The sequence below is a fragment of the Coregonus clupeaformis genome, unplaced genomic scaffold (genome assembly GCF_020615455.1).
Source record: "Coregonus clupeaformis isolate EN_2021a unplaced genomic scaffold, ASM2061545v1 scaf1642, whole genome shotgun sequence".
In the NCBI taxonomy this organism is placed as follows: Eukaryota; Metazoa; Chordata; class Actinopteri; order Salmoniformes; family Salmonidae; genus Coregonus; species Coregonus clupeaformis.
In genome coordinates, this window is record NW_025535096.1 from 93,966 (window position 1) to 121,492 (window position 27,527).

The following is a 27,527-nucleotide window of genomic DNA, read 5'->3' on the forward strand; positions in this document are numbered from 1 at the left end:
ATTATGTGATTGACTGGATTCACCAGTAGATGGCAGGAATGATTCTACGAAGCACAGCCCTACAGTGTATCATATTGTAGCCAACTTTGGGGCCAAAAATTGGTTACAAAATTCTAAATGTCATGCATAGGACTCCTCAGCCATCATCATAATCTTGATGTCTGGAGACATCTTGACACATAAAGTTGAGAAGTCTTGAGTTGAGACACTTAGCCACTAGATAGTAGGCCTATCAGGTTATACAAAAAAATGAGAGGCAGTGCACTACAGTAACTGAAGTCGTGTTTAGGGGGGGTCACATGTTATCAACATGTTATTAACACAATAATAGCCTACAATCTCGGCTCATTCTGTACCTTTTAATTTTGGTCAAAAGTGCTGCCCATTCACTTTTTTCTCAACTGGGGGGATTGGGTCTGGCAGCATAGCACTTGACTTGCCTTCGACAAAGAAAGATTTACTAGAAAACCTTTTACTTGAAAAACACTTATATTCACGCTGTCCCATCAGCTGCTGTTTCTTTCACACAAGTAGTCTGCATCATGTACCCCTATGTGCGCGAACACTGCAACCTGATAATACAACATTAAAGTTGCCTGGCTACCCAAACTCCTTGCTCCGGCGAAACGCTACGCCACGCCCATTGACGTTAGTTTGTAGGAACGATAGAGCAAACATTAAAGTGATGCTCCAGAACTTTTGGATAATTTCAGCCGGTAGTTTTGAATGTGGTGCGCACAAGCCAAAACGGGTCCATGTTTTTTGTGTACTATGTAATCCAATGGTGTACTTCGTCATCCATTTCTTATGATATGTTACATTTTTGCAATTCGTATGATATGTTATGAATCCAATATGTTACAAATTTGTTGTGCTTAAGATCCCGGACTGCATCTTTAACTTTATCACACATGTATTTCACTCTTCTGATTATCCCACTGGATCTTGTCTTGGACTATGTCCTGTTTTCTCTGTCTATGTACACCAACCCTATCATGTTTTCTCACCATTCAGACCTAAATGAAATGTCTTAATCAGCGATATCAGACACTTAAAGATATAGTAAGTCATGTCAGAAGCAAACAGATTCATTACTTACCAACAACAGCTGCAAATTCCAATAAAACAACATCACGTTTCGAAGTTTACTTTCCTTGCTTTGTCTAACAACACTATCATGAATCTAGCAAATCATTTTTGTGGGTCAGAGTGTAGTATTTTTAATTTGTTTCATAGCACAAATGTTTATTAGCATGTTTCTCACATTGGCTTTAGCCACGAAGGGAGCAACCCGCCTGCCCGGCAAGTGCAGGGGGTATGTCCAGCAACACATGCCTCGGGGGGAGTCAACGTCTGCATAGCACAATAAATTCCCATGATTTGTGAATCAGTTTGAATCAGTTCAGACCGAACAGCTAGTCCCACAGCCGACAGCTAAAATGGCTGTGGAAAAATACGATTTCTGCTAATAGGATGAAGTATCTAACAAAATAACTATATTATGGCTTTCACTAATCATAAACTATTTACATATAATATAAAAATGTCAGTACATTTGTGGACAAAATTCTTAGTTAGCCTACTCAACCTTTAATTAGTCTTGATACCATACCTGGAGGGTGATGCATCATATTTTATATGTTATAAAGCATTATCCGAGGAAAGGAAACAGACAAAAAGTATTTTAGGTTCAATCAGAAGTAACATTATGCTCTGTTGTTGTTGTTGTTGTTGTTGTTGTTGTTGTTGTTGTTGTTGTTGTTGTTGTTGTTGTTTGAAATCAACCTTTGCTCGTTTACTTTAAGTGCCATTATAACTCTGCTTCATAAATATTTTCCTCAGAAACTGATGGATTCAACAGAACAGGCTGTTCTCATTGGGATGAACCCAAGATGCCTGTCATTTCCCAATACCAGCTTACTGAGTTTCAGCCTCATGGCTAGAGGGTAATGCCAAATAACCCACGCCATAGCCTGTGACAGCTTGTTCATTACATTTTCCATGTGAAGTTAGGCTGAAGAATTGCTGATGTACAGTGGGGAAAAAAAGTATTTAGTCAGCCACCAATTGTGCAAGTTCTCCCACTTAAAAAGATGAGAGAGGCCTGTAATTTTAATCATAGGTACACGTCAACTATGACAGACAAAATGAGAGAAAAAAAATCCAGAAAGTCACATTGTAGGATTTTTAATGAATTTATTTGCAAATTATGGTGGAAAATAAGTATTTGGTCACCTACAAACAAGCAAGATTTCTGGCTCTCACAGACCTGTAACTTCTTCTTTAAGAGGCTCCTCTGTCCTCCACTCGTTACCTGTATTAATGGCACCTGTTTGAACTTGTTATCAGTATAAAAGACACCTGTCCACAACCTCAAACAGTCACACTCCAAACTCCACTATGGCCAAGACCAAAGAACTGTCAAAGGACACCAGAAACACAAATGTAGACCTGCACCAGGCTGGGAAGACTGAATCTGCAATAGGTAAGCAGCTTGGTTTGAAGAAATCAACTGTGGGAGCAATTACTAGGAAATGGAAGACATACAAGACCACTGATAATCTCCGTCGATCTGGGGCTCCACAAAAGATCTCACCCCGTGGGGTCAAAATGATCACAAGAACGGTGAGCAAAAATCCCAGAACCACACGGGGGGACCTAGTGAATGACCTGCAGAGAGCTGGGACCAAAGTAACAAAGCCTACCATCAGTAACACACTACGCCGCCAGGGACTCAAATCCTGCAGTGCCAGACGTGTCCCCCTGCTTAAGCCAGTACATGTCCAGGCCCGTCTGAAGTTTGCTAGAGTGCATTTGGATGATCCAGAAGAGGATTGGGAGAATGTCATATGGTCAGATGAAACCAAAATAGAACTTTTTGGTAAAAACTCAACTCGTCGTGTTTGGAGGACAAAGAATGCTGAGCTGCATCCAAAGAACACCATACCTACTGTGAAGCATGGGGGTGGAAACATCATGCTTTGGGGCTGTTTTTCTGCAAAGGGACCAGGACGACTGATCTGTGTAAAGGAAAGAATGAATGGGGCCATGTATCGTGAGATTTTGAGTGAAAACCTCCTTCCATCAGCAAGGGCATTGAAGATGAAACGTGGCTGGGTCTTTCAGCATGACAATGATCCCAAACACACCGCCCGGGCAACGAAGGAGTGGCTTCGTAAGAAGCATTTCAAGGTCCTGGAGTGGCCTAGCCAGTCTCCAGATCTCAACCCCATAGAAAATCTTTGGAGGGAGTTGAAAGTCCGTGTTGCCCAGCGACAGCCCCAAAACATCACTGCTCTAGAGGAGATCTGCATGGAGGAATGGGCCAAAATACCAGCAACAGTGTGTGAAAACCTTGTGAAGACTTACAGAAACCGTTTGACCTGTGTCATTGCCAACAAAGGGTATATAACAAAGTATTGAGAAACTTTTGTTATTGACCAAATACTTATTTTCCACCATAATTTGCAAATAAATTCATAAAAAATCCTACAATGTGATTTTCTGGATTTTTTTTCTTCTCATTTTGTCTGTCATAGTTGACGTGTACATATGATGAAAATTACAGGCCTCTCTCATCTTTTTAAGTGGGAGAACTTGCACAATTGGTGGCTGACTAAATACTTTTTTCCCCCACTGTATTTGAGGTACTAAGCTTTGTGACACCAATGTAGCTTCCTGGAGCAATGCATGATAACAGCTGCAGCACCTGTTGCTGACAATGGCATGTGGCACTGAATTATGACATCATCATCTTTGACTGTTCTGTTCCTGAATCATCTACAGTACATTTTCAAAGCTGGAAAGAGGGAAAGTTGGTATGAGGTATGCAGAGAATGTCAGTTCAGGGAGGCATCTTCAATCTTCCATCATTGCATCAATCATTGCTCACATGCCTACCCGCTGAACTCATCGCATGAAGCTGTTTCATGTCATAGTGTCCTTTTCAGTGGGACAAAAAGTGGTTGGCGCAGGGGCTGGCTGGGACATAGCTTCAGAAAGTGGCTGGGGCTGGGGCATAGCTGTCGAGGTTGACAGCCTGTTTCTGAGGCTGTTGATCTGGCAATGACTCTGAAACCTGACCATGCACCTTACAGAATGATCCAAAATATTTTCCCCAGCTGGCACTTGACGTTCTTCAATTAAAGAGGCCGTCATACTGTCTCATACACCCATCAGCCATGATTTATCGATGTATACTGAGCAAAAATATAAACGCAACATGTAAAGTGTTGGTCCCATGTTTCATGAGCTGAAATCAAAAATATGCACAAAAAGCTTATTTCTCTCAAATTCTGTGCACAAATTTGTTTACATCCCTGTCATTTCTCTACCATAAGCCGCCTTCAACGTTGGTTTAGAAAATTTGGCAGTACTTCCAACCAGCCTCACAACCGCAGACCATGTGTAACCATGCCAACCCAGGACTTCCACATCCGGTTTCTTCTGAGGGGGGGAGTATTTCTGTTTCTGTCTGAAATAAAGCTCTTTTGTGGGGAAAAACTCATTCTGATTGGCTGGGCCTGGCTCCCCAGTGGGTGGGCCTATGCCCTATTTTAATTGACTGATTTCCTTATATGAACTGTAACTCAGTAAAATCTTTGAAATTGTTGCATGTTGCGTTTATATTTTTGTTCAGTGTAGTTTGATTGGTGTTTGGATTCCTCCCTAAAACTATGATTAGAAGGAAATGATCACATCTAAATAGTCAGTTCTTAGTTTCGATGATTAATCTACCATGTTGTTATTAAAATGGTGTTAAGCAAAGATCACATTTTTTTTAACAGAAAGCAAATGTATACACAACAACTTGCTTGTGAGACCCATAGTTGGTCTATGACAAATGTGGCATAAAATATTGTTTTGTTTGATTGGTGATCAATAAAGACACACATAAACTTGTACAATTCTCTATTTTCTTTAGAAAATGGTCTAGATAACATGTATGGCATCACTAAAAAGGCCTTGATGTTGAAAATATATTAAATATATGCTTTACTACTCTGTGGTCAAATACGTTCTGTGACAAAATCTGTATTGTTAAAGGCCAATGTAAAGAGAGTTTGTGCAAGCATTTCCAGGATCCATACTTCTACATCATCACATGGAATTATTGTGAAGCTATAAGTAAAGGGCAACCCTTACTGAGGAATACCTGGGTAATCTGTCCACTAATACATGCACTGATGATGACAACTTTGATGTATGATACAAGAACAATGGACTCCGAACATTACTCTAAGTCTCCACCTAGGTTTATTTATACAACTGTACAATTCTTTGGGGGAAAAGGAGATGGTGAATGAATGTTAAATGCATTCAGATGAAGGTCAAAATGTTCCCTGTACTTTGGCTCTGACATTTGGGTGAAAGATTAAATACATTTTACTTTTACTTTTACTTTTATACTATGCGCTCAACTCTGGCCCCAGAGGTCGTATTACCTTGAGCAATATCCTGAAGCATTTAGCCTATGAGGTATCTGAGAAGTCTGAGGAGCATGACTCACCTTTAACCTCTTGGTGTGGTTTGGACTGGCTAATACAACTCAATGAAATTAAAGTGGTGTTAGTCACTCTTTCCACTGGTCGCCTTCCTCACAGGACAGCTATGAACCAACCTGAAACGCCAACCAACCTGAGCCAACCACGGTGACAGCATTGGCAATGATATGATGTAGTAGGGTAAAAATAGAACCGTAACATTATAAGAGGCTCTGGAGAACCACAGTACAACACACAACCTCACACACAGACAGACCAACTGTCATTCATCTCCAGCCAAAAGCAAGTTCTAGAGAAGCCTATATATTATCACATCTAACAGGGAGTCAGTCAACTTTCTCATCTCTCTCTCCACTATGCTCTACACACATAAGATTAACAGTCTAAACAGTGGGGATGTGTATCTGGTGAATGCCCACTGCGATGTAAAGGAGAAGGACCAGGAGAAGAAGGAGTCCTACCAGGCCACTTGGCTAGACTTGGTGATGGAAACAAGACCAGAACAACAGTATGTATAGTGACATGATAGATCGTTTTATAAAATGTTGCTTTAAATCACTGATCCAGCTGAGTGTTGTTGTTCATGTTCAATGTGTGCCACAAATTCATTATTATCATTCACTAAATGAACACATTTTCAAAAAGATTATATTGGTCTTACTAATCACGTGTCTAAGAACAGTAAGAACAGCAATACACTTTCAGACTGCTCTTTAAAAAATGTTATTGCTTGATTCAAGGACCACATTGTTTGAAAATGACTACTCGAGAAAGGAGACCTACAAGCAGAAACAGGTGGCTCATTTCTTGGTCCAGAGAAACCCCAGTCAGCAGATCAAGATGGGCACAAGGGGTGGAATGCTGAAGGAGTACCAGCTGCCATACAAGAACGCCCTCCGTGTGCCCATCTTCACTCCCAGCAAAGCCGCCTCGCCCAAAGACCTGTACAGAACTCCCTCTCCATCAGAGTACAAGTCTATCATGGAGTTTGAGACGATCGCCAAAGGAGTATGTTCAGATAAACAGGAGATTTTCGAAATCACAAAGGACTTGCCTAAAGTCTCCCAACCTATCCGTGTTAACTTCAGGGCATCTAGTCTTATATCCCCAACACGTGAGTTTTCACACTCCTTCAGGGGTTGAAAGGGAAGAATGAATGTAGGACGTTGGAGGTCAAATCAGGGGAAATGATATCAGCAATGTGTAAATGAGCGAAGGGAAAGGGAATTATTAATTTCTTTATAAAAGAGACTTTTAATTTTAACATAATTCTGGCTGTGAAAAATATGTTGAGGGAGCTGTTAACATGTGGAAAGGATAAAGTGAATTTGAATCGAACAGTGCATGACACCATTTTCTGGGTCAGTATCATAGACTTTATGGTCAGTATATTCAACCTAGGAAAGTTTTTTCTTGGCAAACCTCATGTAGGACCTCTAAGGTATTTTCATGGACATTAGCTGGTGCTGCGATACAAGGAAACAGAAGCTAATGTTGCCATCTAGTGGTAAAGCATCAGGGTGGAAATGTATATCCACTTCATATACTATATGTAAAATGTTGACTGGTGTACTGTAATGTGATCTGTAATGTAATAAATGACAAAGTCAAAATCAAATAATAAATGTATGGGATCTCATCTCCCACCCATTCAATATGTATTTTCACAGGTGTATTTATTTTATTTCATTCACAGACAGACTTGCTGATAGTGGATATCAATAACAAGATTCTAAATGTTCTGTGTAATAGAGCCCCAAACAGGGAAATGGTTCCAATCGTTTTTCCACCATTCATTTTTCCCATAGGGAAATAAGGGCTGTGTAGACTTACCCTGGCGTAACGTTTTGATAACCATTTAAATCTCTCTAGGACAAGGTGACTTTTATCAATATATTCGGTTCCATTTACTCTCAGTTTCGAAAATGCTAATTATCATCAAAGTAGACATCATGCAAGACTGCAAATCCCTGCAAGCTCCTGCAGGTCATATCTAGCTGACACTTTTGCTAACAGGTATTGTGTCAATTTAAAACATGCACAAGACAGTTCACAGAATTGTCAATTTAAAGAAATGTAGCCAATTTATTCATTACTACCTTTAGCTAACATTAGATAGTTAATCGGGGGGGTAGTAGGTGCCAGGCGTGCCGGTTTGAGTGTGTCAAGAACTGCAACGCTGCTGGGTTTTTCACGCTCAACAGTTTCCCGTGTGTATCAAGAATGGTCCACCACCCATAGGACATCCAGCCAACTTGACACAATGGGAAGCATTGGAGTCAACATGGGCCAGCATTCCCGTGAAACGCTTTTAGACACCTTGTAGAGTTCATGTCCCGACGAATTGAGGCTGTTCTGAGGGCAAAATGGGGTGCAACTCAATATTAGGAAGGTGTTCCTAATGTTTGTACACTCAGTGTAGTTGCCCCACTCTGTAGAGCACTGCTGTCAAAATCCAATAAAATCTATAAAATGACATTGTATTTGTCACAAGAGTAATAAAATACAAAAGAATGAAGCTATATACAGGGAGTACCAGAACCATATCACTGTGCATGGGTACGAGGTATTTGCAGATATGTACATAAAGGCAGGGGTAAAGTGACTAGGCATCACAGTAGCAGAAGCTGAATGATCTTTAGAGGTCCCGTCCACGGTCCTCCTAGCTCAAGTTCAGTTACAGTTCCACACCTCTGTCCCACCTTCCCACATAGGAACCTTGGGCACCCCAGGCTACTGCTTCAGCCTGGAACCAGCACCCTTGTCTGGGGTGGGGTGAAATGGCTAGCTCCTGGCCGTAGATACAGCAGATAGAGGATTACCATGCCTCAAGGATTACCATATATCCCCGAATGTAGTACTAAGGTCTATTAAAAATGGACAGGGGGCGCTGTTTTGAAGCGACCACACAGCCATTTTGGTGTTCCTCCTCCATTGTAAAAAATATATTTTGTAAGCTATAAAAATGAATCTATTAATGTCTACAATTGTTTTTGACAAGTATATTCTATTGCAGACACCTTAATGAATACTTTAAAATTATATTAAGTGAACTGAACATGAAAAATATTCCTGAAAGCTTTTTTTTTCTTCTTCCAAATGCTACTGTCCCCACTACAAAAAAGAAATACTTAAATACATGTAATTTTGTCCTTTAAACATTTGATTGAAATAATGTAGAATTCCATTAATTCCTATGGAGGACTGCTCCTTCTGGGGAGTACCAATATGGCGGCCAGTAGCTTCAAAGCCTCTCATTGGCCATTACATAGCATCAGCAATCCAGGGTTTATACACATCACTGTCTACTAAGGCCTTGCTGATCTCACAGCCACACAATGTGTCTCAACAGAGCTTTGCAGGTTTTCAGGAAGTTGATAAAGCACCTGTCTTATCTATCCTTATCTAACTCACTTAATTGGGCTAGCAGGCCAGATCCTGTTTCATGGGTAAACATTTGTCTCTTTTGAACAGTCTGACATTATCCACCACTATTATAAAGGCACTGCCTCTGAAATATGGGTGCACAGTTCTCTAGTCAAGGTTCACATGGTTCATATTCACTAATCGATGGGTTGGTTGTTTAGCAACAACACCGACGCGTGTGCAACTATGGGGCAAAAAAGATGGGGTTGGCTTAGAATGTTGACAGCATGTAAACAACAGTTTCTTGTCCTTGTTGCTAGCCATCTGGCCATCCAGAATCACAACAACTCATGGATTTCTGCCCCATTAAGGGAGTGAACTTTTTTTTATAATAAGGGTTACATGGAGAAAATCTGACCTCTCTGAAAAGGATGGCCCTCCCTTCAGCAAAATATATTTACCTAAACCCTTGTTTTATTTTCTTCAAAATCTTAAGCTAACAAGGGGTAGGCCTGTGCTTTTTACCATTTTCTTTAATAAAAGGTAGGCCTATGGCATACCCTCCCATACCCCCTCAATTCAAGTCTTGGTTTTAACTTAACAGCCCTTCACTGACACGGAGGTAGGCTATTTAAAGAGTGCATGGTGGGTGGAGGAATTGACTGACAAATCTATGGATATAGCAGCCTATAGCCTAATTTCGTCTGTCAACCAGGTAGGCCTATCTCTTATTTCTTAAATAGGAAGAAATATGCTCCAACACAAAGCCCTCTTGTTGTTAGTAAAGTCTAACTAAAATGAAGATGTTGAAATGAATTATGCCTACTCGAATTTGCCTACTTTCAGCACCATGAGCTGTCCATTTACGATTGTGCTGCGGCTCCTACTTCAAGTTTCAGCACCACAATATAAGTTACTAAAATCTGGTTTATTGTGATGTCAATAACTCTGATAAATACATAATGGGCAAGAAACATATTGCTTTAAATAAAATAAATGATAGTAGTAGCAAGCTATCAAAGTTGACCTCCGGTCCTCCTTCTCATCTTTGTGCTCTCCTCAAACTGAACAGAACATAGGCTATAGGCTAGTCTGCACTCAAGATAGTGCATTTTTAGACTAGGCCTAATAAAAAAAGCCTTGGACTCTCATCCTCAACTGCCACCTTAGGCCTACACAGCACAGCCATTGGTTAGGCAGGACAAAAAATGTTTTTGATCAGCAAGAGCAGAGCAGGCCGGGGCTCAGGGTTGGAATATCCATTGCAGTGTGTAATACAGCCTAGGTGTATTTACACCATCCCAGCAGCTATCTTAGAAATATATCTGCACTTCGTAGCCTATAGGCTATAGGCTATGGATCATTTGATTGAGACCACTCTAAATAGCCTATAGATTGGTTAGCTGACAACTTCACAAAAACGATGTGCATTTTCACTCCCTTAATGGGGCAGAAGTCTGTGAGTTGTTGTGGTTCTGGATGGCCAGATAGCTAGCAACAATGACAAAAAACTGCCATGTGGGGAATCGTAAGTGTCTCGTTTCAGCTAGTTTTATCTTGTTCTTGATACCATATCTTGTTTTGAGGTGTTTTGACTGATTTCCTGTCAATGCTAATATGGCTATAATTCACTAGCTAGCTAACCAACAACTGTAATGTTGTATTTGAGAGACAACAAGTGCTCATTGTGCAAATGTATTTATTTTCAATAAACATTGGAGACTATATATAGTTTACATGTTGTCACCAATCTAAGCTAACCCTGTTTTGCCCCATAGTTGCGCACCCGTCCTTGATATTGCATGACCAGCTAAGAATCAGAGATGAGGGGCTGCATTTGGCACACATTGATAGGCTATATATAACCTAATAAGCAACTAATTCTAAAACACTGAGAAATATTGACATTTCATCGATTACAAATGACATGACCCTCCCCTGGACTAGATTTTTAAAAAATACTAAATCCTCCCCTTGACTGAAATTGAAAAAGCATGACCTCGCCAATTTTCCTCCAGGTAATCCCTAACCTGCCAATTGTTTTTGTCACATTGTCAGCTAACCCATCCGTAGCCCAAAGGCCGGCAGGTGGCGATATCGAGTCGTTTCATATTACCATCCAGAGGGAATGCATGCAGACACTTGTATCCCCTGTGGACCGCTTCATACATTAAACAGTCATCATTCAGGCTGCAAAGGTGTCGATTTCCTCCTTAACTTGATTTAATAGCGAGAAGGTGTGTGGGGGGGGGGGGATAAGCATACTTTCTTTATGAAACACCATTTTCCACCACCATGCTAGAGTGGCTAATGCCTCTTCATGATGTTGCGCCACCCTTCAGCCTGGGATTAACAACAGACTGCTGCAACCTGATTGGCTAAACGCGATATCCAACATCTGGGACTAGCATTCCTTGGCATTATAGCCACTCTAGCATGGTGGTGGACGGTCAAATGAAACAACTCAATATCACCATCTGCCGGCCTTTGGGCTATGGTCGATGTAGGCGATAGGCTTCTTTTTCTGTGGAATGAGCAGTGGTAGGAAAAGTACCCAATTGTAATACTTTAGTAAAAGTAAAGATACATGAATAGAACATGTCAAAGTGAAAGTCACCCAGTCAAATTCTACTTGATCAAAAGTATGAAAGTATTTGGTTTTAAATATACAGTACTTAAATATACAAAAGTAAATGTAATTGCTAAAATATACTTAAGTATAAAAAGTAAAAGAAAAAGTATAAATAATTTCAAATTCCTTATATTAAGCAAACCAGATGGCTCAATGTTCGTGTTTTTTTTAAATTTATGGATAGCCAAGGGCACACTCCTACACTCGGGCATAATTTACAAATGATGCATTTGTGTTTAGTGAGTCCACCAGATCAGAGGCAGTAGAGATGATGTTCTCTTGATAAGTGTGTGAATTGGACCATTTTCCTGTCCTGCTAAGCATTCAAAATGTAACGAGTACTTTTGGGTGTCAGCGAAAATGTATGGAGTAAAAAGTACATTATTTTCTTTAGGAATGTATTTAAGTAAAGTAAAAATTGTCAAAAATATAAACAGTAAAGTAAAGTACAGATCCACCCCAAAAAACGACTTAAGTAGTACTTTAAAGTATTTTTACTTAAGTACTTTACACCACTGGGAATGAGGGTGTGCATAACTTGTCTGCTTGTTTTTGCTCATGATTTCTTGTGTTGAGAATGTGCCCTCATTTATAAAATTGCTTAGTAAATGTTTCCCTTACCTTGGTTGAATAGTTTCTTCTAAATGATTTTGGATGTTGGGGAGGCTGTTGCAAAGATGAAGTGAAGTCTTGTAACAAAATGTGTTTTTGAGGTGTGATTTGCTGTTTTATTTTATTTCATTTATGTTATGTTTTCCACCAACGTTTTTCCCCTTTATGAATTTGAGAGGTATTGATGTAGGCGCTATAGCCTACATTTCACTTTGTAAACTAATCTAAGGAAGGCTCTACTGCGCATGCTCTTGGGGGCGGGTGACAGATGACGATCGACTTCGCTGTACCGTACTTTGTGAAAGCCCGCCGCCCTCTCTCCCTGGTTGACACACACGTTTGTGTTGAAGAAGCACGATGCTCCGAATTGTGTTATCCCGAACTTTGCCTCGAATCTCTGGCATTGCGAATTGTCAGTATTCGGCGGCTGCCATCCCCGTTCCAAGCGCACAGCCCGAAGTGCATTATAACAAGGTAAGCGATAAGCATTCACAACCTGTGAATGACATGTTGAGTAGCTATTATATCATTGCTGCACACGACTGAAATTATCAGTTTAGTGTATTTCTGTCATGTGTAATTCATTGCAAGGCAACTAGGCATACGTGAGAATTGCAATATCTTTTGGCCTACTTGTTGATAACTCTTGTTGACATTAAAACACTTGACCTGATTGAACCTTTGTGAGAACGTAGCTGATTAGATTTTGACAATTGCGTTCACATCTTACTTATTCGATACATTAGGTCAACTGAATTACATATACACTAGATAATTGTTGGGTATGATGGTGTTATGCAAAACTGTAATGTGGCAGACAGCCAGAAACTTTCCAGGGGTGCATTAATAACACTTTTGCTAGAGTTGAAAGGCCAGCTTGTACATAGAGAGCCACAACACACATAATGTGCATGTATGCGTTTCTGTTAAATTGTTTTGGGGGAAATTATATACCATTGTAATATTATGTCAGAGACAGTATCTTACAATATTGCACAAATAAGAACTGAAGGGAAGTAATGGGATGCAACTGGACAATACAATGTTTATACTGGCTCCAATTTATTTTCGGTCTGTTGAATCAAACAGTTGTGATAAGATCTGTAATCTAAACATAGAGCCTAATCAAATCTCCTCTGTCTCATTACAGCTGTTCATCAATAATGAGTGGCAGGATGCTGTCAGCAAGAGGTCCTTCCCCACCATCAACCCAGCCACAGGAGAGGTCATCTGTCAGGTGGCTGAGGCAGACAAGGTCAGTGGCTGGAACTGCCTTGATACCTGGCCCTGTTCTGTCTAAATACAAGACTTACATCCTCGGTTCCTTGGAGTAATCACTGATCCAATATACAGTTGAATTCAGAAGTTTACATACACCTTAGCCAAATACATTAAAACTCAGTTTTTCACAATTCCTGACATTTAATCCTAGTAAAAATTCCCTGTCTTAGGTCAGTTAGGATCACCACTTCATTTTAAGAATGTGAAATGTCAGAATAATAGTAGAGAGAATGATTTATCTTCTGCTTTTATTTCTTTCATCACATTCCCAGTGGGTCAGAAGTTTACATGCACTCAATTAGTATTTGGTAGCATTGCCTTTAAATTGTTTAACTTGGGTCAAACGTTTCGGGTAGCCTTCCACTAGCTTCCCACAATAAGTTGGGTGAATTTTGGCCCATTCCTCCTGACAGAGCTGGTGTAACTGAGTCAGGTTTGTAGGCATCCTTGCTCGCACACGTTTTTTCAGTTTTGCCCACACATTTTCTATAAGATTGAGGTCAGGGCTTTGTGATGGCCACTCCAATACCTTGACTGTGTTGTCCTTAAACCATTTTGCCACAACTTTGGAAGTATGATTGTGGTCATTGTCCATTTGGAAGACCCATTTGTGACCAAGCTTTAACTTCCTGACTGATGTCTTGAGATGTTGCTTCAATATATCCACATAATTTTCCTTCCTCATGATGCCATCTATTTTGTGAAGTTTACCAGTCCCTCCTGCAGCAAAGCACCCCCACAGCATGATGCTGCTACCCCCGTGCTTCACGGTTGGGATGGTGTTCTTCGGCTTGCAAGCGTCCCCCTTTTTCCTCCAAACATAACGATGGTCATTATGGCCAAACAATTATATTTTTGTATCATCAGACCAGAGGACATTTCTCCTAAAAGTACGATCTTTGTCCCCATGTGCAGTTGCAAACCATAGTCTGACTTTTTTATGGCAGTTTTGGAGCAGTGGCTCCTTCCTTGCTGAGCGGCCTTTCAGGTTATGTCGATTTAGGACTCGTTTTACTACGGATATAGATACTTTTGTACCTGTTTCCTCCAGCATCTTCACAAGGTCCTTTGCTGTTGTTCTGGGATTGATTTGCACTTTTCGCACCAAAGTACGTTCATCTCTAGGAGACAGAACGCATCTCCTTCCTGAGCGGTATGACGGCTGCATGGTCCCATGGTGTTTATACTTGTGTACTATTGTTTGTACAGATGAACGTGGTACCTTCAGGCGTTTTGAAATTGCTCCAGACTTGTGAAGGTCTACCATTTTTTTCTGAGGTCTTGTCTGATTTCTTTTGATTTTCCCATGATGTCAAGCAAAGAGGCACTGAGTTTGTAGGTAGGCCTTGAAATACATCCACAGGTACACCTCCAATTGACTCAAATTATGTCAATTAACCTATCAGAAGCTTCTAAAGCCATGACATCATTTTCTGGAATTTTCCAAGCTGTTTAAAGGCACAGTCAACTTAGTGTGTAAACTTCTGACCCACTGGAATTGTGATACAATTAATTATAAGAGAAATAATCTGTCTGTAAACAATTGTTGGAAAAATTACTTGTGTCATGCACAAAGTAGATGTCCTAACCGACTTGCCAAAATTATAGTTTGTTAACAAGAAATCTGTGTTTGGTTGAAAAACGAGTTTTAATGACTCCAACCTACAGTGGGGAGAACAAGTATTTGATACACTGCCGATTTTGCAGGTTTTCCTACTTACAAAGCATGTAGAGGTCTGTAATTTTTATCATAGTGTGACGTCACGAGAGGCTACACAGCTTTCAGCGGGATTGCTCAAGTAGTGCAAGGAGACAAGGTTCAAACAAAACAAGGATTTTATTATAGCTCTTGGGAAATTAACGAAAATATAACAAAATTCTGTTCTCTTGTGGCTCTTTAAGGGTTAACAGTTCAGGGATGTCTCTTCCACATCCAAAATCATAATTCTCACTCGCTCAGATAACTTTTCCCCAGCCTTACTGTAGTCCACGTTGCAGCTAGTGGCCAACCCAGCAAAAAGTCCTTCCAAATGTCTCTCACGTATTTCCACAGGTGCATATATCCAAAGGTGAGTATTTCCCAAAGGTAAGTATCTCCAAATCCTTATATTCCTCATGGAAGTGGACGTGCAGCACTCTTGTCCTCCAGAGAGCCCAGGTTGGAGACTGTGTCTCTTCACTTCCCCAAACCTTCAGCTCATCAGCTCCTCATTTGTTTCAGCTGCGTGGGAAGATTGGCCATAGAGGGGTGGAGTTCCCGACCATACCAGCAGATGGAGCCATAGCTGTCTGGGTTTGCAGCCATCTCAGGGGGATGTAACGTCCCTCCAGGACACAGCCTCTCGTGACATCACACATCCCCTCCTCGGGACCGACGTCCTCGTCGGGGTAAAGGCAGCGAAGAAGGCATCACGCCGGGAGAGGGCGTCCGCATTGCCGTGGTGCTTGCCAGCCTGCTCTCTCTTCAACTCCTCCACCTCTAGGACCAGGGACTCAGCCTCCTGTTGTCTCTCCTTGAGTTTCTTACTGAACGCATCAGCCTTGGTTTTAGCAGAGTTTAGCTTCTGTTGAGCAGCTTTCAGTTCCTTCTCTCTCTCTGCCTCCGCATTCTTCATCTTGTTCTCCAACACCTTGTACTTCTCCTCTGCCTTCTTCTGGACCTCCTTACTACTGCGCAGGGTCTCCCCACACTCCTCGATGGTCCTGCGCAGCTCTCTCCAGCTCCTCCTGTTGCTTATGGAAGGAGCTCTGTTGGAGTTTAGCCTGGAGGATATCTAACTCTTCTGTCTTCATGTCTAACTGTTGCTTTAACAAACGATACCTCTCAGCGGTCCCCTTCAGACCAGACAGTTCTTTGTCCAGATTCTGTAGCTCCGTCTCTGTGTCGGTCTGGGCACTTGCCATCCCTATCAGAGCCCGGGCGGGAGTGAGTAACTCGGAGGATTGCACCGGAGCCTTCCCAGGATGAGTCTTGCCTCTCCGTTTCCGAGGTACTCGGGTTATCCTCTCCTGAGACTCTCTCCAGAGTGGGTAAAAGGCTGGGCAGTCTCGTCCAATTAGGACAGGGACGGGGGAGGGAATCAACCACCCCCGCCGTCGTGTGTATGGTTCCCCGTGTGCTGGTCATTGTAAGTTCAGTAATGGGGTATTCTCTGGTGTCCCCATGGACACAGGAAACTGGGGAGGACTTTCCCCGGGGTCAGACACGTTGGGCCCACCAAATCCTTACGCACCAGGGTGGCCCGGCTACCAGAATCCAGTAAGGCCTCCACATCATGGTGATTCACAGTTACCGGGCAGGTGGGGGGGGTCGATCTGGGCCGCCATCTACGACTCCCAAGAGCGAGGCAAAACGGTGTGTGGGTGCTGAGCTGGAGGACTCCGCAGTGGGCATAGGTTCATCGGCTGGTTTCCCACACTGCCAGGAGATATGTCCCATCTCCCCACACCAGTAACACTGTCGAGTTTCCCCCTCCTGGTGTACTCTTCTTGGACCCGTCTGGTTTCTGGCTCCCCCTGGAGCCGGGATAAGTCCTGACGTGGCTGGGTTCGAGACCTTGGGGTCCTTTGGACGGGTTCTTCCCATTTGTGGTGGGGCCGCACTCCTGGGGTCTTTTCGGGAAGCATTCAGCATCTCCGCTGTGGCCTGGTACTTTTCCACAGCTTCCACGGTCAGATCAGCCGTGGTCAAGGCCTGTTGACTGATGAACCGTTTTGCCTCATAAGGCAGGGCGCGTAGGTAACGATCCACCACAACGGCCTCCACCACCGCCGCTGCTGTATTCCTCTGCGGATCCAGCCATTTCCTTGCGATTCGGACAAGTTCATGCATCTGCGCCCGAGGAGGTTGGTCTAGTTGGAAGGTCCAGCTGTGAAAGCGCTGGGCCATACCAAACTTTGTGAGTCCATATCTGCTGAGGATCTCAGACTTCAGGGCATCATAGTCAGTAACCTGGTCAGGGCCCAGGTCCCGGACAGCATTCAGCGATTCCCGGTTAGAAAGGGGGCTAACAGACCAACCCACTGTTGCTTGGGCCAGGCTTCCCTAGTGGCCGTGGCCTCAAATGCATGCAGGTATGCCTCAATGTCATCGGTAGCTCCCATCTTAGATATAAAGTCACTTGCCTTTATTGGGCGGGTATTTTGGACAACCCTCTGTCTCTGCAACTGCAATTCCTCTGCCTTCAGAAGGTTGGCTTTCTTTTGCTCCTCCAAGAGAGCCACGTTTGCTTGCATCTGGGCTTGCTGGCCAGCAACAAGGGCTTTCAATATGTCCTCCATTTCAGTCGGCGGGGAGCCTACGGCCAACTTGGAAAACTGGGTGATCAAACCTTCGGTATCCTCCTCTGACATGCACTATTAACGCTTGAGCGTGCCTGTATTCTCCACCATCTGTGACGTCACGAGAGGCTACACAGCTTTCAGCGGGATTGCTCAAGTAGTGCAAGGAGACAAGGTTCAAACAAAACAAGGATTTTATTATAGCTCTTGGGAAATTAACGAAAATATAACAAAATTCTGTTCTCTTGTGGCTCTTTAAGGGTTAACAGTTCAGGGATGTCTCTTCCACATCCAAAATCATAATTCTCACTCGCTCAGATAACTTTTCCCCAGCCTTACTGTAGTCCACGTTGCAGCTAGTGGCCAACCCAGCAAAAAGTCCTTCCAAATGTCTCTCACGTATTTCCACAGGTGCATATATCCAAAGGTGAGTATTTCCCAAAGGTAAGTATCTCCAAATCCTTATATTCCTCATGGAAGTGGACGTGCAGCACTCTTGTCCTCCAGAGAGCCCAGGTTGGAGACTGTGTCTCTTCACTTCCCCAAACCTTCAGCTCATCAGCTCCTCATTTGTTTCAGCTGCGTGGGAAGATTGGCCATAGAGGGGTGGAGTTCCCGACCATACCAGCAGATGGAGCCATAGCTGTCTGGGTTTGCAGCCATCTCAGGGGGATGTAACGTCCCTCCAGGACACAGCCTCTCGTGACATCACAATAGGTACACTTCAACTGTGAGAGACAGAATCTAAAACAAAAATCCAGAAAATCACATTGTATGATTTTTAAGTAATTAATTTGCATTTTATTGCATGACATAAGTATTTGATACATCAGAAAAGCAGAACTTAATATTTGGTACAGAAACCTTTTTTTGCAATTACAGAGATCATACGTTTCCTGTAGGTCTTGACCAGGTTTGCACACACTGCAGCAGGGATTTTGGCCCACTCCTCCATACAGACCTTCTCCAGATCCTTCAGGTTTCGGGGCTGTCGCTGGGCAATACGGACTTTCAGCTCCCTCCAAAGATTTTCTATTGGGTTCAGGTCTGGAGACTGGCTAGACCACTCCAGGACCTTGAGATGCTTCTTACGGAGCCACTCCTTAGTTGCCTTGGCTGTGTGTTTCGGGTCGTTGTCATGCAGGAAGACTCAGCCACGACCCATCTTCAATGCTCTTACTGAGGGAAGGAGGTTGTTGGCCAAGATCTCGTGATACATGGCCCCATCCATCCTCCCCTCAATACGGTGCAGTCGTCCTGTCCCCTTTGCAGAAAAGCATCCCCAAAGAATGATGTTTCCACCTCCATGCTTCACGGTTGGGATGGTTTTCTTGGGGTTGTACTCATCCTTCTTCTTCCTCCAAACACTGCGAGTGGAGTTTAGACCAAAAAGCTCTATTTTTGTCTCATCAGACCACATGACCTTCTCCCATTCCTCCTCTGGATCATCCAGATGGTCATTGGCAAACTTCAGATGGGCCTGGACATGCGCTGGCTTGAACAGGGGGACCTTGCGTGCGCTGCAGGATTTTAATCCATGACGGCGTAGTGTGTTACTAATGGTTTTCTTTGAGACTGTGGTCCCAGCTCTCTTCAGGTCATTGACCAGGTCCTGCCGTGTAGTTCTGGGCTGATCCCTCACCTTCCTCATGATCATTGATGCCCCACGAGGTGAGATCTTGCATGGAGCCCCAGACCGAGGGTGATTGACCGTCATCTTGAACTTCTTCCATTTTCTAATAATTGCGCCAACAGTTGTTGCCTTCTCACCAAGCTGCTTGCCTATTGTCCTGTAGCCCATCCCAGCCTTGTGCAGGTCTACAATTTTATCCCTAATGTCCTTACTGTGTCTCTGGTCTTGGCCATTGTGGAGAGGTTGGAGTCTGTTTGATTGAGTGTGTGGACAGGTGTCTTTTATACAGGTAACGAGTTCAAACAGGTGCAGTTAATACAGGTAATGAGAGGAGAACAGGAGGGCTTCTTAAAGAAAAATTAACAGGTCTGTGAGAGCCGGAATTCTTACTGGTTGGTAGGTGATCAAATACTTATGTCATGCAATAAAATGCAAATTAATTACTTAAAAATCATACAATGTGATTTTCTGGATTCCGTCTCTCACAGTTGAAGTGTACCTATGATAAAAAAATTACAGACCTCTACATGCTTTGTAAGTAGGAAAACCTGCAAAATCAGCAGTGTATCAAATACTTGTTCTCCCCACTGTAAGTGTATGTAAACTTCTGACTTCAACTGTAATTGGATAGGTGAAAGCAGGGGTTCCACTAGCCTGCATAGCTTGGACCTATGCAGTCATAATGACTACTTCAAGAAAGGGAGGACAGAAGACGGCATTTTCAAAGCATTTGAACAGGCCCCTCACTGTTTCTGTATTCCAACAAAACTACATCCTTAGCATACTAAGACAATGACAAGTTGCCTGAAGCAGAAACATGACAATTAGATGTGGTAGGAGGACGAGAGGGTAAAATAACCAGGGAAAAGGTTAACCTTAACAACAGGTGTAATTAGAGCACAGTCTTGCAGGGGTCAGGTGTGTGACCATCTTATTTATGTTATTACACTGTCGTAATTGAATTACTTGATAAGTTCTTTTTTAAGTTATATAATCTAATATTGCTTGTCTTTTCGTCTCCCTCTGTGGCCTCCTCCCTCTCTCCAGGCAGATGTGGACAAGGCTGTGAAGGCTGCCAGGGAGGCCTTCAGGTTTGGGTCACCATGGCGACGCATGGATGCGTCGGACCGCGGGCTGCTCCTGAGCCGGCTGGCAGATGCAATCGAGAGGGACACAGCCTACCTAGCGGTCAGTGACGCAGTCCCATTACTGCTGGTCAATGGAAATGATTCACTTGAAGTGGTGTTATGAGCGGCTAATTAGATGCACAACATTCCTGGTCTGGCACTCATGCCAAAGAAAGCAAAGTTGTTGGGATTGTATTAGAGTTTACTTGTGTGGCACTGGCACGGTGCTTTGTCTGATGACAAATGTTAGCTTCCAGTGGTGGAAACCTTTTCCCTTTTACCTAGAAATATTATCTTCAAAAAAAGTATGTTCAGATAGATTTATTTGGCTTGTGAACAGCAGCACCATATTTTGCAGAGTCAGTGTATTAGTCCTGTATTCCACAGGTTGCTGACCTGTGCAGCTCCCGCGCTGAAGTCACATGGTAGAGATAGAGACGAAGGGTCACGGCTAGGATCAACACTGAGAAACCGCTGGGGAAGTGGTGTAAAATAATTCCTTAGTGCTGCTCTTCCAAGACATACACAATGCATATTTGTTGGTGTTATGTTACAGGTTTGGCTTGTTTGGTGAAAGTAATAGGGGAAAGGTTATTGTGGTGAAAGGGTTTCTCTGGCCTTGTTTTGATAAAATAATGAACGGCCTCAGCACAGGAAGCTGCCCTACTTTGCCTGGTAAATGAGGCCCTGCTCAAATCAGATTTCCTTTAGCTTACGCAAGGGATTGGTTCTTGGAGAGAGAAACAAACTGCTTAGTTTGTGTCTCTGTGTGTGTGGGGGGGGGGGGTGTATTACAAGAGAGTAGGATTGTTAGGACAGTATTTAGATTGTACTTGATTAACTACTGTCAGATTGGCTTATCAGGGGTACAAGGTCCATCAGGACTGGAAATAACACTGCTTCTGTCCACTGAACCGGCCCCACCTACATGTTAAATATGGATATGGTGTGTATGTGAGAGGGAGTCTGTTCAGAGCCAAGCCAACACCAGTGACTCGTCAGTACTTGTAATTGTTATAAGACCGGCCAATCTGTTGAAGTATGTACAGTCCAATGTCCTCAACATTAACTGTACGTGACTGTAAATGTTGTAGCTAGATACATTTTGTAGTGCGTGTTATGTTGACCACATCTACTCTTTTGTTCCCAAATAAATGGTGCATGGAACTAATCGTTGATTCACTCTGTTGATGATGAGCCAATTCATTCCCTGGGTTGTGTCTTGCTTGTGCAACAGTCTCAAAATATTTGATTCTAATGTGACCTAACTAAAGTGAGGGTTACTGGTGTTTAACTGGACTCTGAACTGATTAACACCCTGTAGCAGAAAATAGTCCCTGTAATTTGATATGATAATGTTATAGTATAACATCTGTTTAGTCCATTAGCAGCATGTTACAGAGCCTACCTCTAAATACATACTGTATGCTGCTGTGGACAACACTGGATATCTATTAGCTCTTTCTAGGAAGGTATAGCAATCTGACATCTTTTTTTAATAAAACAATTTTTTTAGGGGGTAGATCTGCCTTAATATTGCAGATGGCTTCCAGCAATGTAATTGTCTGAATCATTTCCAATCCCCCATATCTTTTTTTAAATTAAAATAAATACAATTTTATAATATTATATTCAAAATAAATAAATGGACAACAACACTTAGGCTTCTACTTCCAGCTTATACATACTATATACATTTTACGGACACAGTATATTTTACTTTAGTTAACTTTTGTTTGTTTTTAATCCCATCCTTCAGCTACTCTCAACCCATCCCATCTATCGCTTCGTTTTGTGTATCAGTTCATAAACCATGTGCCATGGAATCGGTACATCGAAAATCTCTTCCCAACTATTTTGCAATCTATATGGCACAGCTGTCAATTTTTTGGTCCTTAAATGAAACCGGTATACTTTTTTAATTATCACAATTTTCTTTAACCAGGGTCGTCTTTAATGCAGGGCCGACAGACAAGTTCCTTACTTTTTCCCCCTTCCACTTGTCTCTTCTGTTTTCGCAGTAATTACATCTACATTTACGTCATTTAGCAGACGCTCTTATCCAGAGTGACTTACAAATTGGTGCATTCACCTTATAGCCACTTTAAAATGTTTATTTTTTATTTTTATTTTTATTTAATTTTTTGGGTGGGGTAGGGTAAGGGGGGGGTAGAAGGATTACTTTATCCTATCCCAGGTATTCCTTAAAGAGGTGGGGTTTCAAGTGTCTCCGGAAGGTGGTGAGTGACTCCGCTGTCCTGGCGTTGTGAGGGAGCTTGTTCCACCATTGGGGTGCCAGAGCAGCGAACAGTTTTGACTGGGCTGAGCGGGAACTGTGCTTCCGCAGAGGTAGGGGGGCCAGCAGGCCAGAGGTGGATGAACGCAATGCCCTCGTTTGGGTGTAGGGACTGATCAGAGCCTGAAGGTACGGAGGTGCCGTTCCCCTCACAGCTCTGTAGGCAAGCACCATGGTCTTGTAGCAGATGCGAGCTTCAACTGGAAGCCAGTGGAGTGTACGGAGGAGCGGGGTGACGTGAGAGAACTTGGGAAGGTTGAACACCAGACGGGCTGGGGCATTCTGGATGAGTTGTAGGGGTTTAATGGCACAGGCAGGGAGCCCAGCCAACAGTGAGTTGCAGTAATCCAGACGGGAGATGACAAGTGCCTGGATTAGGACCTGTGCCGCTTCCTGTGTAAGGCAGGGTCGTACTCTCCGAATGTTGTAGAGCATGAACCTACAGGATCGGGTCACCGCCTTGATGTTAGCGGAGAACGACAGGGTGTTGTCCAGGGTCATGCCAAGGCTCTTCACACTCTGGGAGGAGGACACAACGGAGTTGTCAACCGTGATGGCGAGATCATGGAACGGGCAGTCCTTCCCCGGGAGGAAGAGCAGCTCCGTCTTGCCGAGGTTCAGCTTGAGGTGGTGATCCGTCATCCACACTGATATGTCTGCCAGACATGCAGAGATGCGATTCGCCACCTGGTTATCAGAAGGGGGAAAGGAGAAGATTAGTTGTGTGTCGTCTGCGTAGCAATGATAGGAGAGGCCATGTGAGGATATGACAGAGCCAAGTGACTTGGTGTATAGCGAGAATAGGAGAGGGATGTAATGCTGCAATTAGTTGGTTGTAATATTGGGTAGAGCAGACATTTCCATATATTTTTGTTAGCTGCATGTGTGACAACTCCACCAGTCGTATTTATGATGTCATTTACAAAGATTTTTTATTTATTTATTTTATTCCAAAAATAATGTTTTTTAAAAATGAATTAGTATATTTGAGTTTAACCATAATATTTGTTGCATTATTTGTTCTGTCTTTTCTGGTGGATTAAACTGAAATTGCAACCAACTTTCTATGGCTTGTTTTAAAAATAGTGATATTTTGGAGATTATTTCATTTTAAATAACCGAAAGTGAGAGGTTGTAATCTGAATAAAGGGAAAAAGGCCATTCTTGAACATGGGGTGAGACATTCTTACTAATCTGCTAGAGAACCAGTTCGGATTTAAGTATAACTTTTCTATGACTGAAGCCTTTAGTGAGAGGTCTAATGCTTTAATATTTAATAATCTATGCTCTCCGAATTCATTTTAATTATATAAATAGGCCCTTTTAATTTTCTCTGGCTTGCCGCTCCAAATAAAATTGAAATTATTTTTGCTTGTATAATTTAAAAAACAAGTCACTAGGTGTAGGCAAAGCCATAAGCAAATAGGTAAACTAGATATGACTAAAGAGTTAATCAGGTAGATTTTTCCACAAATAGACAGGTATTTTTCTTTCCATGGTAGCAAGATCTTATCTATTTTTGCTAACTTCTATTAAAATGTATTGTAGTGAGATCATTTCTTCGTTCCGGGATATGAATACAGAGTATGTCCACATCACCATCAGACTATTTTATTGGTAAACTACACAGTAATGTAAAAGTTGTATTTTTTAGTGATCCAATACATATTATAAACTGGGTGGTTCGAGCCCTGGTTGCTGATTGGTTGACAGCTGTGGTATATCAGACCGTATACCACGGGTATGACAAAACATTTTATTTTTACTGCTCTAATTAAGTTTTTAACCAGTTTATAATAGCAATAAGCCACCTCAGGGGTTTGTGGTAAATGGCCAATATACCACGGCTAAGGGCTGTGTCCAGGCACTCCGTGTTGCGTCGTGCATAAGAACAGACCTTAGCCGTGGTATATTGGCCGTATACCACACCCCCTCATGCGTTATTGCTTAAATATAGTACACTTATCATAATTTGGTTGTAATCCAGAGAGGTTAGAAAACGTATCTAGATCCTCTATAAGGCTGTGGAGGGATCCAAATTGTGGCTTTAAAAGAAAACAACATGAATCATCAGCGTACAATGACACCTTTGTTTGACAATGTTACGTAATACAGAATGCAGCCTTGCTACTATCTGTCCTCAATCAACCTTTATTATTTAGGCCATGGCGGAACTCTGTTGACACTTTTACCTTATTTTGCCATAGGAACTGGAGACCCTGGACAATGGGAAGCCCTATGCTGTGTCCTACAGCGTGGACGTGCCCATGGTGGTCAAGTGCCTCAGGTCAGTCACAGTAATATAAAATGCAGTGTGTGTGAGCAGTGGAATGAACGCATGCATTTTATCCTTGGGGGATGGGGCTTTCAGCTCGACTGCCCCCAGCCTCTGGAATGCCCTCCCGGACCACCTGAAGGCACCACAGACGCTGGGCTCCTTTAAAACGGGCCTAAAGACCTTTCTAGGCTTTCTGTTGATAGCTGTGCTCCTTGGTGACCTTGTCCCTTGTAGCGTCAGCTGTGTTCTTTGTCAGTTGCCTTCTAAAATTCTATTTGGTTGTTATTTTATGCACTTTGAGATTATTCTGTATAATGAAAAGCGCTTTACAAATGTAATACATTATTATTATTATTATTAATATTAATATTATTATTATTATTACTTTCTGCAAACCAAAATGTATGAGTTGTCATAAATCTTAAGTGCCAGATGTGGCATTCTGCTATATGGCTGAATGTTTGTTACATTTGTAAGTGTGTGTGAAGTTGTAGGGAGAGGCAGAGACAGAATGATGGGGAAAGAGAGGGGCAAAAGAGGGTGAGAGTGACTGTGAATTAGTTCTTACAAGAATGTGACTGCAGACTGCCAAAGCTCCCTTATTTGATTGGCTGGCACCCAGCACCATGACCTAGACTGCTTACTGTATACTCACTGTGGATCCAATCACTATCTCAATCTACTGCAGGTGTGCTTGTTTACCTTTCAAAGGATTGTAAATAGACTCATTTACAGTTTCCTTTGAAAACAAATCCATTAACGGTCAAAGATACATTGTCCTCATTTCCTTCTACTCTTGATATCTGAAACTATAGTTGCTGCAGTTCTCTTTCATAATAAACATGTATACATGGTAGCCCTACTGAGGAGTCTAGTGTCCTCCTGGTATTTACTGAATATGGAATGTAGTAATTACTTATTTAGTGCAGTTGAAGTATTGACATCCCCCATATCCCTTTTGATGTATCTGAAAGGTATAAGATTTTTGAGGATTCTTGAGTCCAAGTGTTTACTGTCTCTGTGTGTATGTGTGTGCACAGGTACTATGCAGGCTGGGCAGATAAGTGGGAGGGGAAGACCATTCCCATTGATGGAGACTTCTTCTGCTACACCCGTCATGAGCCCATCGGTGTGTGTGGCCAGATCATACCGGTGAGTGAGTGAAGGAGCTGTTCAGGGGTTAACGACGGATCTTGATGAATCTTAAGCTGTTCAGGGGTTAGGGATGGACCTCCTTGATGAATCCTAAGCTGTTCAGGGGTTAGGAATGGACCTCCTTGATGAATCCTAAGCAGTTCAGGGGTTAGGAATGGACCTCCTTGATGAATCCTAAGCTGTTCAGGGGTTAGGAATGGACCTCCTTGATGAATCTTAAGCTGTTCAGGGGTTAGGGATGGACCTCCTTGATTAATATTAAACTGTTCAGGGGTTAGGAATGGACCTCCTTGATGAATATTAAGCAACATTCTCAGTAGTTCATGTTCAAATTTGGTATTTCTAACCAGCTAACATGTCACTAGTGTATTACCAGCGTTTCCATTTTGTGGCCCCTTTCCTCTTGCCTGTGAGAACTGGTGTGTTTGCTCAGTCTGTCATGGTGAAAGAGACTGGAGAGGAAACAAGAGCTGGCAGAGCAGTTTCAGTGAGCTGGCTTCAGTCCCACCAGCCAATGGGAGGAGGGAGGGAGGAAGGGATAGGGATCATTTAAGGTGAAACCCTGCCTCCAAAACCTGGCAGGGCTGCAAGGCTGTTTTGTATAAATATAGTGGCAGCCTGGACTTTAATGTGTTGAGTGCATGCATGGATTTATGTCTATGCACGCGTTTATGCACACGTTTGATATGGTCTGTATTTACCATTCACTCTCTTCCTCCCTCTGTCTTCCCTCAGTGGAACTTCCCTCTGCTGATGCAGGCATGGAAGCTGGGGCCAGCTCTGGCTACAGGCAACACAGTGGTGATGAAGGTGGCTGAGCAGACCCCCCTCACTGCCCTGTATGTGGCCAGTCTCATCAAGGAGGTTGGTACACAAACACACACATATACCACACACACACCCTCCTTACCACACTTAGCACAGTTTCAATGAAGTATGCACAACTCTAGTACATTTGTCTTTCTCTCTCTCTCTCTCTCTCTCTCAGGTTGGCTTCCCTCCAGGTGTGGTGAACATCCTGCCTGGTATGGGTCCATCTGCTGGTTCTGCCATCGCCTCCCACATGGATGTGGATAAGGTGGCTTTCACAGGATCTACTGAGGTAAGACAGAGAGCCCATACCTCAGGCAGCTCAAAGAACTGAGTCGCTGTTTAGTAATCTTAGATGATTAACCAATCCCATGACACCTGCATAAATCATATAATCTCAGAAATGAAAATCAACCACCTGCAAGTGCCCAATTGTATGTATATTTGGATATACTGTATGTGCTGATATTTCTTTCAAATGGCCAATGTGTTTTGGCGTATTAGTGTGTGAATGAGAATGAGCCCTGTGCTGTCTAAGCAGCTCCATGCTCT

At 42.7% G+C, this 27,527-nt stretch overlaps 2 protein-coding genes across 2 annotated transcripts; both read left to right on the forward strand.

Moving 5' to 3' along the window:
* Positions 1 to 5,751: 5,751 nt before the first annotated feature.
* Positions 5,752 to 7,159, forward strand: LOC121585457 (telethonin-like). Its single transcript, XM_041901798.1, has 2 exons — positions 5,752 to 6,012; positions 6,245 to 7,159. Exons 1-2 carry the CDS (start codon positions 5,861 to 5,863, stop codon positions 6,645 to 6,647), a joined length of 555 nt encoding a protein of 184 aa, XP_041757732.1. The 5' UTR covers positions 5,752 to 5,860; the 3' UTR covers positions 6,648 to 7,159.
* A 5,230-nt stretch (positions 7,160 to 12,389) lies between these two features.
* On the forward strand, positions 12,390 to 27,324 carry LOC121585995 (aldehyde dehydrogenase, mitochondrial-like). Its single transcript, XM_045218536.1, has 7 exons — positions 12,390 to 12,588; positions 13,265 to 13,369; positions 20,357 to 20,497; positions 24,940 to 25,019; positions 26,051 to 26,162; positions 26,901 to 27,029; positions 27,154 to 27,324. Exons 1-7 carry the CDS (start codon positions 12,472 to 12,474, stop codon positions 27,307 to 27,309), a joined length of 840 nt encoding a protein of 279 aa, XP_045074471.1. The 5' UTR covers positions 12,390 to 12,471; the 3' UTR covers positions 27,310 to 27,324.
* The last annotated feature ends 203 nt before the right edge of the window (positions 27,325 to 27,527 follow it).

Bases quoted from the DNA above. Each gene is read 5' to 3' on its own strand.
- LOC121585457 (XM_041901798.1), top strand. From the start codon at position 5,861: ATGCTCTACACACATAAGATTAACAGTCTAAACAGTGGGGATGTGTAT. The intron at 6,013-6,244 runs GTATGTATAGTG...GCTTGATTCAAG, and splicing joins GAAACAAGACCAGAACAACA to GACCACATTGTTTGAAAATG.
- LOC121585995 (XM_045218536.1), top strand. From the start codon at position 12,472: ATGCTCCGAATTGTGTTATCCCGAACTTTGCCTCGAATCTCTGGCATT. The intron at 25,020-26,050 runs GTCAGTCACAGT...GTGTGTGCACAG, and splicing joins ATGGTGGTCAAGTGCCTCAG to GTACTATGCAGGCTGGGCAG. The intron at 26,163-26,900 runs GTGAGTGAGTGA...GTCTTCCCTCAG, and splicing joins TGTGTGGCCAGATCATACCG to TGGAACTTCCCTCTGCTGAT.